The sequence below is a fragment of the Callorhinus ursinus genome, unplaced genomic scaffold (genome assembly GCF_003265705.2).
Source record: "Callorhinus ursinus isolate GAN/ISIS: 27379988/994484 unplaced genomic scaffold, GSC_fseal_2.0 scaffold14, whole genome shotgun sequence".
NCBI classification, from domain to species: Eukaryota; Metazoa; Chordata; class Mammalia; order Carnivora; family Otariidae; genus Callorhinus; species Callorhinus ursinus.
In genome coordinates, this window is record NW_027397076.1 from 14,623,343 (window position 1) to 14,638,291 (window position 14,949).

Here is a 14,949-nt window from a genome sequence, read left to right on the forward strand (position 1 = left end):
AGGTGATGGTAGACATTCATTTTTTATTTCCATATAGATATCCTGTTGTTCCAGCATCATTTGTTGAAGACTGTCTTTTCCTCTATTGAATTATTTTGGTTTCTTTGTTGAAAATCAGTTGACCATTTAAGTGTATCTGTTTCTGGACTCCGTCCTATTGCACTGATCTGTTTGTCCGTCTTCATGTGACTATCACACTGTCTTGACCACTGTGGCTTCATAGTAAGTTTGATGCAGGTAGTGCAAGTCCTCTCCACCTTGTTCTTTCTTGTAAAGATTGTTTTGGCTTTTCTAGGTCCTTTGCCTTTCCACATAAATTTTAAAGTCAACCTGTCACCTTTTTCAAAAAGGCTTGTTAGGGTTTTGATTGGAATTGCAATGAATCTGAATTGTAGCTCAGTTTGAGAAGAGTTGTCATCTCAACAATATTGAGCCTATCCAATCCATGAATAATGGCATGTTTCTTCATTTAATTAGATCATCTTTAATTTCTATCATCAGAGTTTTATAGTTTTCATTGAATATGTCATGCGTATCTTATGTTACATTTTATTCCTCAGCATTTTTATGTGATTATAAATGGGAGTGGTTTTTTAAAAATTTCAGTTTCTGTTTATTGCTGGCATGTGGAAATATAGTTAGTGGACTTTTATGTATTGCCCTTGAATCCTGTGACCTTACTAAAGTCATGTATTTTCTACTAGCTGCTTTGTAGATTTTGAGTTTTCTAAGATCATGTTGTATACCTTATGCTTTCTTTAGTTTACTTTGTTCATTTTTTTTGTTTGTTATATTTTGAGTTGGGAATTTAACTCAACAAGTGTTCCGTTCTTTCATTTTTATTGGTAAGGTTCCCAGTATGAGATTTTTCTTATCCCTGTTTTAAGTATATTAAGTATATTCTGTAGTGTTTTAATTATCATCTTTTAGGATTGTCTAATTTCAATTTATATTTTCCTTTCACCCAAGAATTAATAGATGTATTAATAGAAGGTATAGTTGTTTAGTAAGAGATGAAATTAATAGTTTACTGGGACTGTCATAATAAAGTACCACAGTCAGAACGGTTTAAACAATAGAAATTTATTTTCTGATAGTTCTGGACACTAGAAGTTTGAGATCTCAGGGTGGTGTCAGATTTGGTTTCTCCTGAGGCCTCTTTTGTCTTAGGCTTATAGATGGTTACTTTCTTGCTCTGTCCCCATATGGCCTTTACTCTGTGTGCCTGTGTTTCTAATACCTTTCCCTCTTCTTATGAGGATACCAGTCATACGGATTAGGACTCACCCAGATAGCTTTATTTAACCTTAGGTACCTCTTTAAAGGTCCTGTTTCCAAATGCAATCCCTTTCTAAAGTACAGTGGTTGAGACTTCAACATACAAATTTTGGGGAGACGTAGCTCAATCCATAACAGAAGGTTTTTGAATTTCCAGGTAGGAGGCCTTTTTATTTTTTTATTTTGTTAATTTATAGTTTTAGTGCATTGTAATCAGAAAGTATTGTTTCTATTATTTCTATTTTATGGGATGCACTAATTTTTGTGTGTGTGACCTAATATTATTAAGCCCAGGACTAGGGTTAAGCAAGTGAGACACCCAGGGTAAAAAATTTAAGGAGACATTCTTCTATGTCAACACTGAACATGCTCTAAAGTGAGCTTTAAAGGAGCTCTAAAGTGAGTCTTTTTAAATTTTACACTTCGCTTTGCATCTGTAATACATCAGTTTTTGTTACTGCTAGGTAAGAACTAGAAAAGAAAGTGTTCAATTGTAGGCGTTAAGTCTCCTATTATTATTATTAGCATGTTTCTGTCTGTGACTCTTTGCATTTCTTGTGGATTTCTTCAAAAAGATGATGGCTGTATTATTTGGCATATAGATGATTATAATAGTTACAATCTTAATTGTGAATTGTGGTTTTTAGCATTTTAAAAGTGCTTTGCTTTTGTCATTTAATGTAATTTGCTTGAATTCCACATTGATATCATTATTCCTGTTTTCTTATTGTTTCCATTTGCCGGGTATGCCTTTGTTCATCCCCTTATTTTTAGTCTTTCTGAATCATTTTGTTTTTTTTTAAATGTGTCTTGTATGTGTAGCATGTAGTTGGGTCTTGCTATGGAACCCCTTAGGGATCTTTTTATTTTAATGTATGAGTCAAGTTCATTTACATGGAGTGAGCCCATGCTCACTGCAAAGACTTTCTGGCAGGAGCATAAGTAGTAACTTGCTGGGATTTAGAATTATTTTCCTCTTTTTACTTACAAATGCTTTGAAGTTTGGGCATTTTTTGCCTTATGGAAAGAATGTGGTTTCGTGTGACTTTATTCTCTGCTTTTCTGTAGTATTTTACAGGACATATGGATAGCACAGATTTAGACATCTGCTGTTATCTTCAGGTACCTGGAAATCTGCTTTTTAAGTTTCTAAAATCTTAAATGATTTCATAATTACATAGATTAAAGTGGAGAGGTTTTTTAAAATCATGTTCATTAAGGTATAGGTTATGTTTTGGGACAAGGTTTTTTTTTTAATTAAAATTTAAATTATAGTATAGTTAATGTACAGTGTTATATTAATTTCATTACTCAGGAAAAAATTACTTCAGGCAGAGATACATATATTATTTACTCATGTCAGGTTTTATGAATGATTAATTTAAATGTTGGCCGCTACAGTTCTAGAATCATAAATCTGTAATGGATTTGGAGAGCCAGTTTTGTCCTGTTCTTTGCTTTTAGAGGAGTACTTTTTTTTTTTTAACTGTTTCAGACAGGTAAAGCTTTTTTTTTGTTTATTTCTCCCTGACAATATTTAGAAAGGAGAGAGAGATACTTTCCCCAGAAAACCCCACTCTAATGTTTTATCCCATTATGGTTCCACAGTTTAGCCAGTTAGGATCTTTTCTGTGGGAATTTAAGCCTGTTTCTCCTGGTTTGGCTTCTGTTGACATAGTGATAGATGTCAAGCAAACTGTTGTTACTTGGAGACAATAATGAATGTGGCCCTTGGGTTTTTTGTGTTTTTTGGTTTTTTTTGCTATATAAAATAGCATTCATTTCTTCAGCCTTTCTTTAACAGAAATCATTTTCTGTTCCATTAGTCACTTCGATAATTTTTTTGATTTCAGTTTCTCCAGATCATTTATAATGTATAATTAACCCGAACTTATTTTAAAATAAGGACCTAGTAACTAACATAAAATGTAGCAGAAGGAGTAATTTGCAAAATTTATATGACTTTTTTTTAAGATTTTATTTATTTGACAGAGCACAAGCACGGGGAGTGGCAGGCAGAGGGAGAGGGAGAAGCAGGCTCCCCAAGGAACAGGAACCCTGAAGCAGGGCTTGATCTCAGGACTCTGGGATCATGACCCGAGCTGCAGGCAGTCGGTTAACCAACTGAACCACCCGGGTGTCCCTATAGGACTTTTTAAAAAATGATCTACAATTTTGTTTTTCTCAAGGCAGGTCTGATTTTCTGATTTATAAGTTTAGCTACATAAACCAGATCTATTTTGGTCATTCATTAAAATAATAGTAATTGCAAGCTTGTCTTATTTAGAATTGATAATAGGTCAGCAAGAAACTACCTGTAGAGAAAAAGGTCTTGCTTAAGGAGCTGAAAAGTCTAAGTCATATAAACCAGAAGTATTCATTTATTTACAAACAACAAATATCTGTGATAAGTAGGATTAATTACTGCTTTGGCAGATGCTTTAAATTATTAATTATATACCAGTCTCCTGTCCTCATTAAAGTGGTTTCTTCTTCACTAGACTAAATAACAAAAGTATTGTTCTAACAGTATTCTGTATTTCAGGAGACTGTCCCACTGCACAATGAGTTTATAAAATTCATAGTTACCTATAAATTAAAAACATGGAAAAATTATTTAAAATTTTAAGATATTTTTAAAGGGATTTTATTTATTTTTAAAGATTTTGTTTATTTGAGAGAGAGGAAGAGAAAGCACAAGCAGCGGGGAGGGGCAGAGGCAGAAGGAGAAACAAGCTCTCCGATGCGGGGCTCTATCCCAGGCCCCTGGGATCGCGACCCGAGCTGAAGGCAGATGTTTAATCAATTGAGCCACCCAGGCATCCCTTGAAAAGGATTTTAAGTAAGAAACTATTTATTCAACTTTTGGTTATGACAGTAATGCAACTCCACCTAACTTAAGTGAAAAAGGGGTCTTTATTTGCAGACATAAATTGTGGAAAGAACAGGGATTGTGCTGGTCTCATGGACACCTGGATCTAGAAACATTCTTCCCTCCTTTCATCTCACTCCCTCTTCTAACCCTTATGTCTCTTTCTCTCTTACTGCTTTCTCTGTGGAGCCAAGACTTTATTTTTGAGATCAAAGAAGGTAGGATTCTTACTTGACGATGTAAGTCAGAAAAATCTAGAAAAGAAGTTGGGCCTGGTTCACATGCCCATTCCTGGGTCCATCACTATGGCTAGGGGGATAGGGGCACTCTGATTCAGCCTAGGTTTATACCTATTTCAGAGTGGTGGGGGGTGGGGGAAGTATATTTTGTTACCAGAAGTGAGGAGGAGGTATGTTGGGGAAATAGCAGCAATGACCAGCTCAAGGAAAGGGAACTTGATCATTTAAGTTAATCCTGTAGTGAATCCCTTATTTTTTGCATTGCTTAAAGCCAGAGCTCTTATTTTCCATTTGTGGCTTTCTGATTTTTTCAGAAACATTGAAAAAAATTATTTGTTACTTAATATATCTCCTTTCTATTTATATTTCATCTTTAGATGAATTATCTGTTGTATATCATCTTAGTGGAGAGGAAGGGACTTATACTTGGCCAGTTGGGCAAGTTCTGTTCCAGAATTTGAACTGCAAAGTAAGTGATAGAAGAATATGTGGCAACATTTGAAGGACAGACGGTTCGTTGGTATGTCCTTGCTGGTGATTCTGGTCAGTTATTTTAGCCCGGTTGTGGTGTTGATTCAATGAGTCTCATACCTTCCCAGGAAAGTCTCTTTTTGCTAATAATGGCCAGAATCAGAACTCGGGTGCCTGATATGGTATTACTAGTCACACAGAGCTATTTAAATCTAATTTTAAATTGATAAAAAAATTAAAAATTTAGTTCTTCAGTTGTAGTATTTGAAATATGCACTATTTGAAATAGCTACATGTAGCTAGCTAGTGGCTATTATATTGGGTGTACAAATTATAGAACATTTCCATCATTAAAAAAAACTTAATCACATAGTACCATTGGACTGTAAGTTCCTTAAGGATAGGAATTCTGTTTTTGTTATTCTCTGGTATATCTGTAACACTTAGGACTAGGCTTAGCATTTGTAGGTAGTCAGTAAATATTTGTTGAATGTTGAAATGACACACATGAGCTGCCTGCCACAGAAAACCTAGGCAATAATCATCATAATTAGCTACCTGTACTGTGAAGAGAACTTGGAATGACTCCATCTCACTGTTACTCCTATTGTTTCTGTTTAAACTTTTCTGTAGTTCCATTCTCTGTTGTACCTTGGCCCTCTGGTCTATCAACTATTTCTTCTTCCATTATTTCCATAATTACTTTAAAAATATAAAGTACTTGATCTCATAGTTTCTCATTTGGCAACTTCTTCATCCTTCACCTTTTGATTTCTCCTCATGGCCAACCCATTAAACCTATCTTTTCAACAATATTTGCTGATTCTCTGAAATCTCTATTCCATTACCAATAATTTTTTTTGCAATCTCCACATTTTAAAAAAAATATACCCTCACTGAAACCTGACCTGGTCCTGGCAACCCTTTTAAGTGGAATTAGTCTTCCTTCCTCTTTCCTGCAACTAGGGACCAAGAAGGAAATCTGTGTTTATGAACCCCACTTTTGCTTCTAGACAATTGATTGACTAACTTGGGTTAAAATGGTTTTGCTTTTGATACTCATTGCATCCATCTTATTCCTATTTTCTTCTCTGTCATTGACTAACCTGCAAGATATTCCCCAACAGTCGCTGAAGACCTTGACTTCTGGCTCAATTTGTTTTTATTCTCTACCCTTTGCCATTGTTCTTTGTGACTGCACCATTCATATTGTTGACCCGTCTAACACCTCAGCCTTATAGTGTATCTTCCCTCTGGTACTCTTTATCCTTATTCCACTTTAGCGGACCCTACGCTTAGCCATTTCTTGGACTTTTGGTCATCCCTTAGAACTGATCATTTCAAAGACATAAATTTTTTTCTCTTATCCCCTTCAATCTCACTGAAGACACTGCAGTTTGATATTCAAATTGATATTGAAACTAGTTCTTGTACTTTTTTCTTCTTCCAGTCTCTTAGCCTGGCTCCCTTGCTTCCCATTCAGCGTGGCATCTATTTGTCCGCTATTCACTTGTACCTGAGCAAAAGCTCCTGGATGTAAATTCTCTTAACTTCTCACGGAGAATTTCTGTATCCTCATCCATTCTCTCCTCCCTTTCTATTTTAATGAAGATATCCATTCTCCCTTTACTTCTCAAGAGTTCTGAATCCCATCCCTTTTGTTTCTCTAGAGTCTTACTTCATTATCTTCTTCATCTGTGTCTAATTTCTTTACCCTGGACTCTTATTTTGCCTTCAAGGTCCAGCTCAAATTGCATGTGTCTTATGTAGCCTTTACTAATAGCTTTTTTTTTTTTTTTTTGAGAGACAGAGAAGAGTGGGGGAGAGGGAGAGAGTGAATCTTAAGCAGGCTCCATAGGGCTCAATCTCAGAACCCTGAGAGCATGACCTGAGCTGAAATCAAGAGTCAGAGGCTTAACCAACTGAACTACCCAGGTGCCCCTGCCTTTACTGATATCCTGATGAAAGTTAGTTAACTGCACTTTATTCTGTACTTTTTAGTTCTATTTTAAGACTTGCTTTCTTTTGATTTGTTGTGACATACCTTAAATATTCAAAACCTTCTCACCAAAAGAGATACTATATTTTATTCCTAAGTGCAGCATTGCCTTTTGAAATAATTTGTTCTGAACACTTGTTACTGAGATTAAGACCATTGAATTTATTCCTAAACGCTAATCAGCTCTGTTAATTTTTATTTAGGTTAAATTCCACTATCCCTTATAATCCTAACTGTAATCTCAAATCATGGACTAATTTTCTTTTTAAAAAACCCATCATATCAGTTGTAGATTCTGACCCTGCCTTAGTGAGGTGAACTGAAGAAAACTTTGTATGTCCTCTTTTAATAGTCTACCATAATGGTATTTACTCCTTTCGTATTTTAATGAAAGTCAAATACTCTTTATCATTGGTTTCTTTGGCTTCAGTTTTTACTTATGGGGCATTGTTTCCTTTCTTATCTATATAACTTATTTAGAAAACATTTAGGCCACATTGCTTTCTTAACAGGATTTTGTTTCTTATTGATTTACCAGATGTATCCAAAATCTTGACCAGAGCTAAGATTTACTTGGGGCCTAACTTTCTAACTCTGGCCCTGAGCTGGGACCCACAGTATTTTCTCCTCTGTTTGTATCGTCATGATTTTGTAGAAAGAAACCTTTATTAACTCGATAATCTAAAAGCACCAAGTTAATAACATCTATAAACATTTAAGGGTGAAATGCACAGAAAGTTTGAGAGAGTAATAATGTAGTTGGAATTATGAAATAAGGGTATGACTGGTACTGTTAAAGGAGCCAAGTAAAAGCAAGACTGTCCCTTTTTCTTTAGATCCATTGTTTCTGGCATTTGTATGTAAATATCTCAGGAAGCATTGGGTCTTTGGTTTCTGCCATGTCATATTGTCTAGTCACCTTACACATTTAAATGTCTAACCCGGGATTTGGGTTGGGTCATTCAGTCCATCTACAAATATTTATTGAATACTTATTAGTGTCTAAAGCACAGCTCTAGGCTCTTGAGACTGTTGTCTTTCCAATAAGCAGTTCTAACTGGATTGATAAGACATGCTAATAATGCCAAACTATATATACTAAATGCCAAATGACTTGTATTTCAGATAAGTGTTTAAAGAATTTTAAAAAGGGAGAGGTTAAGGGCATATCCTATCACATATTGGCATATCCTATTAGCTTAAAGTCTTTCACATGTGGTTAGTTATTTGGTTACCAGAGATACTCTACATTTTAAGGTTCTGGTTGAAAATGTATCATTCCTTTTGAAAAGGACATACATTGTATAAACATTCATCTCAGGAATGAAAGCTCATATTTTATAAAATATACTATGGTGTCTTATACTAGATAGTTTTCTTGTAAATTTTGAACTTAAAATCATTAAAATCGCTGCATAATGAAATGGGAGAGGAACACTTAGTTGGGTTATAAGACCCAAGTTGGTTGGTTGGTTGGTAGCCAATATGATTTGGGCCTGAGCCTTAATCTCTTTATTTATAAAATTGAAATGACTCTGCTTACTTTCCTAGAATTATTGTGAGAAATTACTACAGTTAAAAATGACCTTGGGGCAACTGGGTGGCTCAGTCGGTTAAGCATCTGCCTTTAGCTCAGGTCATGATCTCGGGGTCCTTGGATTGAGCCCCAAGTCAGGCTCCATGCTCAGCAGGGAGTCAGCTTCTTCCTCTCTCTCTGTGCTCTCTCTCTCTCACTGCTGTCTCTCAAATAAATAAATAAAATTTTTAAAAAATGATCAGCCTTAATTAAATGCCTGTTTTACTATAGCTATATCAGAGTAGGCATTAAAGATACACTGAAGAGGGATGCCTGGGTGGCTCAGTCGGTTAAGCGTCTACCTTTGGCTCAGGTCATGATCCCAGGGTCCTGGGATCGAGTCCCCCACATCAGGCTCTCTCCTCCGTGGGAAGCCTGCTTCTCCGTCTGCCTCTGTCTCTGATGAATAAATAAATATAATCTTTTAAAACAAAACAAAACAAAAGATACACTGAGGAGCTCCATAACCTTGTGGGGAGCAAGTGAGTAGCAGTGTGTCTGAAAGCTATGAAATATTGTATGGTGATAAAGATGGCTTCTCTCACACTGGACAACTTTCTGAGGCCTTAGCAACACATTGTTCACTCTTCCACCAAAGGCCATCTGTTCAGGTTGTTCCCTGTGTTTATCAAAATCCTACTCATCAGATTTATATCTCCATGTAAACAGTCTCTCGTCTTCTTAGACATACTTGATTTCTCATCTTCTCTATGCCAGTAGTTTGTAGATTTTTCCATAGCAAAAGCAGAAATTTGTTACATTTAGTTATATATGAACACATTTAACTGCCTGAAGTCAAAATATTTATTGTTTTATCTGCCACTTTGCAAGCACAATGTCTGGTGTCAATATGGGTACCCTAATATGATTATCTAATTCATTGAAATATATGAACTATGGATTCTTAATAATATTTTTTGTTGGGTTGTGATATTTAGGTTAAAACTTCAACAACAAATTGTGAATATTGAAAACGCAGAGAAAGAAAAAAATGAAAATTCTGACCTGAAACAGGTATGATTTTAGCAAACATTTTGCTTTTATTTCTTTAAGTGCTTCTTTAAATCTGTATTTTGAATGTGTGTTTATTTTTTTATTGAAGTCTAATTAACATACAGTGTTATATTAGATTGAGGTGTACAATGTAATCATTCAACAATTCTATACATTACTCAGTGCTCATCAGGAGAAGTATACTTTTTTTTTTTTTTTCCCCCCCATCACGGTAACTATACTCAATCCCCTTTATCTGTTTCACCAGTTTGTTCTCTGTATTGAAGGGTCTGGTTTTTTGTCTCTTTTTTTCTTCATTTGTTTTGTTTTATTTCTTCAATTCCACATATGAGTGAAATCATATGGTATTTGTCTTTGTCTGTGTGACTTATTTCACTTAGCATTATACCCCCTAGATCCATCCATGTTTTTGCAAATGGCAAGATTTTTATTTTTTTTTAGGGCTGAGTAATATTCTATTGTATGTATATACCACCTCTTCTGTATCAGTTAATCCGTGGATGGACACTTAGGTTGCTTGTATGTGTGTTTGTGTATGTGGAATCTATTGGCATTTCACATATCAGTATTTTGAAAATATAATCATTACAATTGATAATGTATTGATGAGGTTGATAAAGATAAAATTTTTAAACCTCTTTAAGCTCTAGTTATTAAGCTGCTTTTCCTAACTGCTGTTTTTCTTAAGGTCTTTATATGCTGTGACCCACAATGAATTTTTTTACATTGTAACTTAAAGAACAGTATTTTAATATTCTGATTTAAAAAATTGATTAGAACATCTAGGTTTTAAGTTCCATGTAGCATTGACTTGTAACTTTTTATTTCTTACTCCATGAGCCGCATCTTATTATATCCCTATGAAATGTGAAATCTAAGGGTGGTATTTATGGAAGGAAATATATATTTAAAGAGTTATTTGGGTTTAAGAAAAATTTATATGGGCAAAACATGGAAGAGTGTTCTTTCCTTGATTCTATTTTCTTTTTTGTTTAAAGTTATGAGGTAGTGAAGATTCCATTTTTAGGATTTATCTTGCAAGCTAGCTGGCATTGCTTTGCATATGCAGTTGTGGTTTCTAAGTCTCAACTAGGAGGACATAATGTTTGATACTCTGAGAGAAGTTATTTAGTACCATGTGCATTGGGCTTTCTGTCATTTATTAGATAACGAGAGATATTAAGCTCCTTGAAAGTTGCTTGTTTAGTCAACTGTAATACAGATTTAATATTTACAACTCCAGTTAAAAATGAAGACTGACTTGTTCTTAATGGGGAAATTTATTCTGAAGTACAAATCTGAGACATACCATTTTACTTTATTTTGACAATTGTCTTATTGGCTTCGCTGCCATCAGGAAATACTGGAATTATTTTGCATTTATTTAATTTATTGAGTAAAGAATCTGGTTTCTTTCGACTCTTGAGTCTCATAATGGGTTCTTTTGGTCCTGTGTCTCTTGATTCTCTCCTTCCACCTTTTCTCAGAGAATGGCTAAGAGGTAAGACAAGGTGAAAGAAAATGAGTATTTGCTGGGGCACCTGGGTGGCTCAGTCAGTTAAGCATCTCTCTTCAGCTCAGATTATGATCCCAGGTCCTAAGACTGAGCCTCGCATCGGGCTCCTTCCTCGGCTGGGAGTCTGCTTCTGCTTCTCCCTCTCCCTCCCCCTACCCCCACTTGTGCGCTCTCTCTCTCAAATAAATGAGTAAAATCTTTAAAAAAAGAGAAAATGAGTATTTGTTAATTAATTGGTAAAATGGCTTATGGAGGAAGTAGGTATAACTGTGCTCCAAGTGAAGATTATTTGGATGGAACTTAAAAGCCTGTTAATTTGTAACTAGATAATTAGCTACTTTTCATGAGAAAAATTACTCCCAGATAAAGGTAAATTAGGATGGAGAAGAAACCTGAGTGACATTTCATGGTTTGATAAATGGCTCTACGGGCCAAGGAATCCTTGCCATTCTTTAAGTTTCTTAGAATATCTTTCTTCTGCCCAATGCTGAGTGTATGGAATGCTTTGAAACTACTTAAAAACAATGTAAAAGCGATCCCTTCTGTATTTATGATTCCTAACTATTTAGAAAGCAGAACTCCTGGAAGGGTTGCTGATCATAGGGTATCTGGAAATGGGAGAATGGATTTCCTTAGCAGCTTTCCCAGCTGATGTGCTTTTAAAATCTGTTCTTTCCTAGGAGGCTATAGGAAGTTCAATGGAGAATCTCTCTAATGGTTAGATTCTCCTTTCTCTCTTCTCTCCTCTCCTTCTTATAACCCTTTTCCTACTCTCAATACCTCTTCTGACCTGCTTATTTTGGGAAGAAGAGGAGAGGACTTAGTGGCAGACTAAGGAATCTGGTTCTTGATATTCTCTGGTTATATTAGGAAATGATATATATATAGGAATATATATATTCCTATATATAGGAAATCCTATACTATTGGATCCCATGCTGCTGCTGTTTACTATTTAATTTCAGAGTGTCCTCAAGGACACATCAGTTGGGTGGGGCATTTGTGAAGGAAGATGCTTACTATCTTCTTTCTCATATGGTATTACATATGCAGCCTTATGTTTCTCTTTCCTTTCTTTTAAGCAAATCAGTAGTTTGCAGATCCAAGTGACCTCGCTTGCACAGTCAGAGAATGAGTTGCTGAATTCAAACCAAATGCTGAAGGAAATGGTGGAGAGGTTAAAACAAGAATGCCGAAATTTAAGAAGCCAAGCTGAAAAAGCACAACTAGAAGTTGAAAGGTAGAGTTTGCTCTTTTTTATATACAAACTACTTCTTCTTTCTGCTATATTATATGTAGTTCTTCTAGTGATGATTCCAATATTGAATGTGTTCTGGGAACTAGTTACAAATACCCTTTGACAGTGTACAATGGTATTAGGTAATGTACTTTGTTTCTAGAGAATGAGCTTTATGGACTCTTGAATTTTTTTTTTTTTAAGGCATTTAGGGCAGAAGACTTTTTAAAATTCTGCCTAACCACATTCTGAAAACCCTCAGAGAAACACTTTTTTATTCATTGAGTAAACCAATACATTAATATATTTTTTACTTCAAATATCTAAATTGTTCTTCTGAATGCCAGAGAACAGAAAAAAAAAATTCTGTAACTTGCAAAACTCCCTAAAATTAGAACTATAATCTCTTGGATTTTTACTTTGAATAGTTCATTTATTTGTTTATTTTTTGGCCTCAATTTGTTAATAATAGACAGTGTATAGTAAACTGGCAAGGAGGTGATTTTTGTGATATTCAAGCACTTATATTCTCTGGAAAATTTTGTTTAGGTATGATAGAAAGCTGCTTTTTTTTATTTGCTTTGTCTTGTTAACATGTTAGTATTTTTTTTTTTGTTTCTACAAAACATTATTCTTTTTGGATTTTCTCTTCTGAAGGTTACTTTGCCACATAAAACTTTTTTTCCTTTAGTTTCTCATTATTTCATATTTTAAGGCTTTCCATAGTTTCACACATGCAAATTTTAAGAAAAGAAAGTAAGCAAGGTGTTTGTCCATAGTACATTGTGACATTCCACAGGGTCCAAATTATTTTGCTTATATTTTGCAAAAAATAGAAATTTATATCTTGGAATCCCCAAGTGTTTGATTAAAATGCACTTAAGAATTGTAATGACAGTATACCTAGCAAAATTAAATCATTTGTCATTGGTTTCTGAATGTTACTCATAGGATTATATAGTAGAAAATAGCTGGATGAAGTGTTAATCAAATATGATTTTGGTCCCAGCTAAAATACTTAGTCTTGTATGACCTTAGACACAAGATATGATATCTCATTTTATAAATCTCATTTGTACTGCCATATTATATGTAGTAATGATACTAAAAATTATGCAAGGTATGCAGAAGAACTTTAAATATATAAGTTGTTATACTATCTTAAAATACCATTTATATGAATTTTATTCTATTCAGAAAACGTCCTACGTTGGTTTTTCAGTCCTGGGTTGATTTTTAGCCAGTTTTATTAGACCCAGTTGTTGTTTTTTTTTTTTAATGTTTCAAGTTTTTATTTAAATTCTAGTTAGTTGACATATAGTTTTAGTTTCAGGAGTAGAGTTTAGTGATTTATCACTTAGATATAACACCCAGTGCTCATCACAAGTGCCCTTCTTAATACCCATCACCCATGCTAGATCCAATTTTTATAGCTTGGTGGTTATCATGGTTCAAAGCTGGTTATCAAGTGTTTGTCCTGCTGTTAATGTCTTAAGCAGACTCCTCGTTGAGCAGAGAGCCCGACCTGGGGCTCTATCCCAGGACCCTGAGATCATGACCTGAGCCGTAGCCAGACGCTTAATCCACTAAGCCACTCGCCCCCTTAGGTGTAAGTCTTTAAGCAAATTTGTTAACTACTTTCTAGGCTTCAGTTTCCTTATCTATAAAATGGAGATGATAGAAGTACCTAACTCAAGAGGTTATTGTGAAGAGTAAATGGTGTAGTATACACACTGTCACAGTGCTTGGTTCACAAGAGGTATTCAGTAATGAGAGAATTAGCAAATATGTGACCATGCAAGAGAACCAGCAGTTGGATACTTAATGTAGTGAAGCAGGTAGTGAGTTTGATTATACTTGGGATAATATCTATTTAATCTTAAGAGTTAACTTCCATGTTTTGCATACATTCTTTTGACAGGACTTTGGAAGAGAAACAGATACAGTGGTTGGAAGAAAAGCATAAGCTTCAGGAACGTATCACTGACAGAGAAGAAAAGTATAATCAAGCTAAAGAAAAACTGCAGCGAGCTGCAATTGCCCAGAAAAAGGCAAGTGGTTCTTATTAAAGTGATTTCTATAGAGTAAAACATAATTAACTATTCTGGGAGAATAAAATGTAATTAAAACTGAAATTTTCATGTATGTTTAATTTGATATTTAAACGTGACATTTTGCTGTCAACCTTGCAGAGATAAATTGGGAAGACGCAAACTGCTCAACAGGTTTATTTCTAAATTTCTTGTTCCAAGTCTGTTTTTCAGAGCCGAAATGCATTTTCCCCACCGTGTTTTTTCATTGATAAAGTTTCTGGACTAGCCCATATAAGTCTTATTTAACTCATTCTGCACTTAATAAGATTACAGGGCAATTGGGTCTGTTTTAGCTATGCTTAACTAATACTTGTTTATAACATCCTTTTTGTGGTTAAAATGCTTTTTTGTTTCCAACTCAGAAATGTAGAGCAAGTATCTCCTTGCCCCAGGAGAAAGTTGCCCCCCCCACCCCGGCCTGGCTTCTGAAACAGCCGTTATAGTTACCACAGCTGTGATCTTTTTTAAGTTTCACTTTGCAAGCGTATTTGCTCCATAACCTAAAAACTTTGTTTTCTTGGAAATAGTTCAGAGCATCATGGAAATAATATAATCAGATGATTCATCTAAGTCAGTGGTTTACAACTTCTTTTCTACTGCAGAAAACCCAAGGAATGTAGCATGGCCCCATCAATAACCATGACTCATGGTGCA

At 34.9% G+C, this 14,949-nt stretch overlaps 1 protein-coding gene across 4 annotated transcripts in view; it reads left to right on the forward strand.

Moving 5' to 3' along the window:
- Positions 1–14,949, forward strand: part of CEP83 (centrosomal protein 83) — a 139,122-nt gene that overhangs the window by 108,048 nt on the left and 16,125 nt on the right. For all 4 annotated transcript variants that reach the window (XM_073900506.1, XM_025881380.2, XM_025881384.2 and 1 more), the window contains 3 exons: positions 9,374–9,449; positions 12,048–12,205; positions 14,124–14,253. In XM_073900506.1, the coding sequence (XP_073756607.1) occupies positions 9,374–9,449; positions 12,048–12,205; positions 14,124–14,253 (364 nt within the window). The remainder of the gene's footprint in view (positions 1–9,373; positions 9,450–12,047; positions 12,206–14,123; positions 14,254–14,949) is intronic.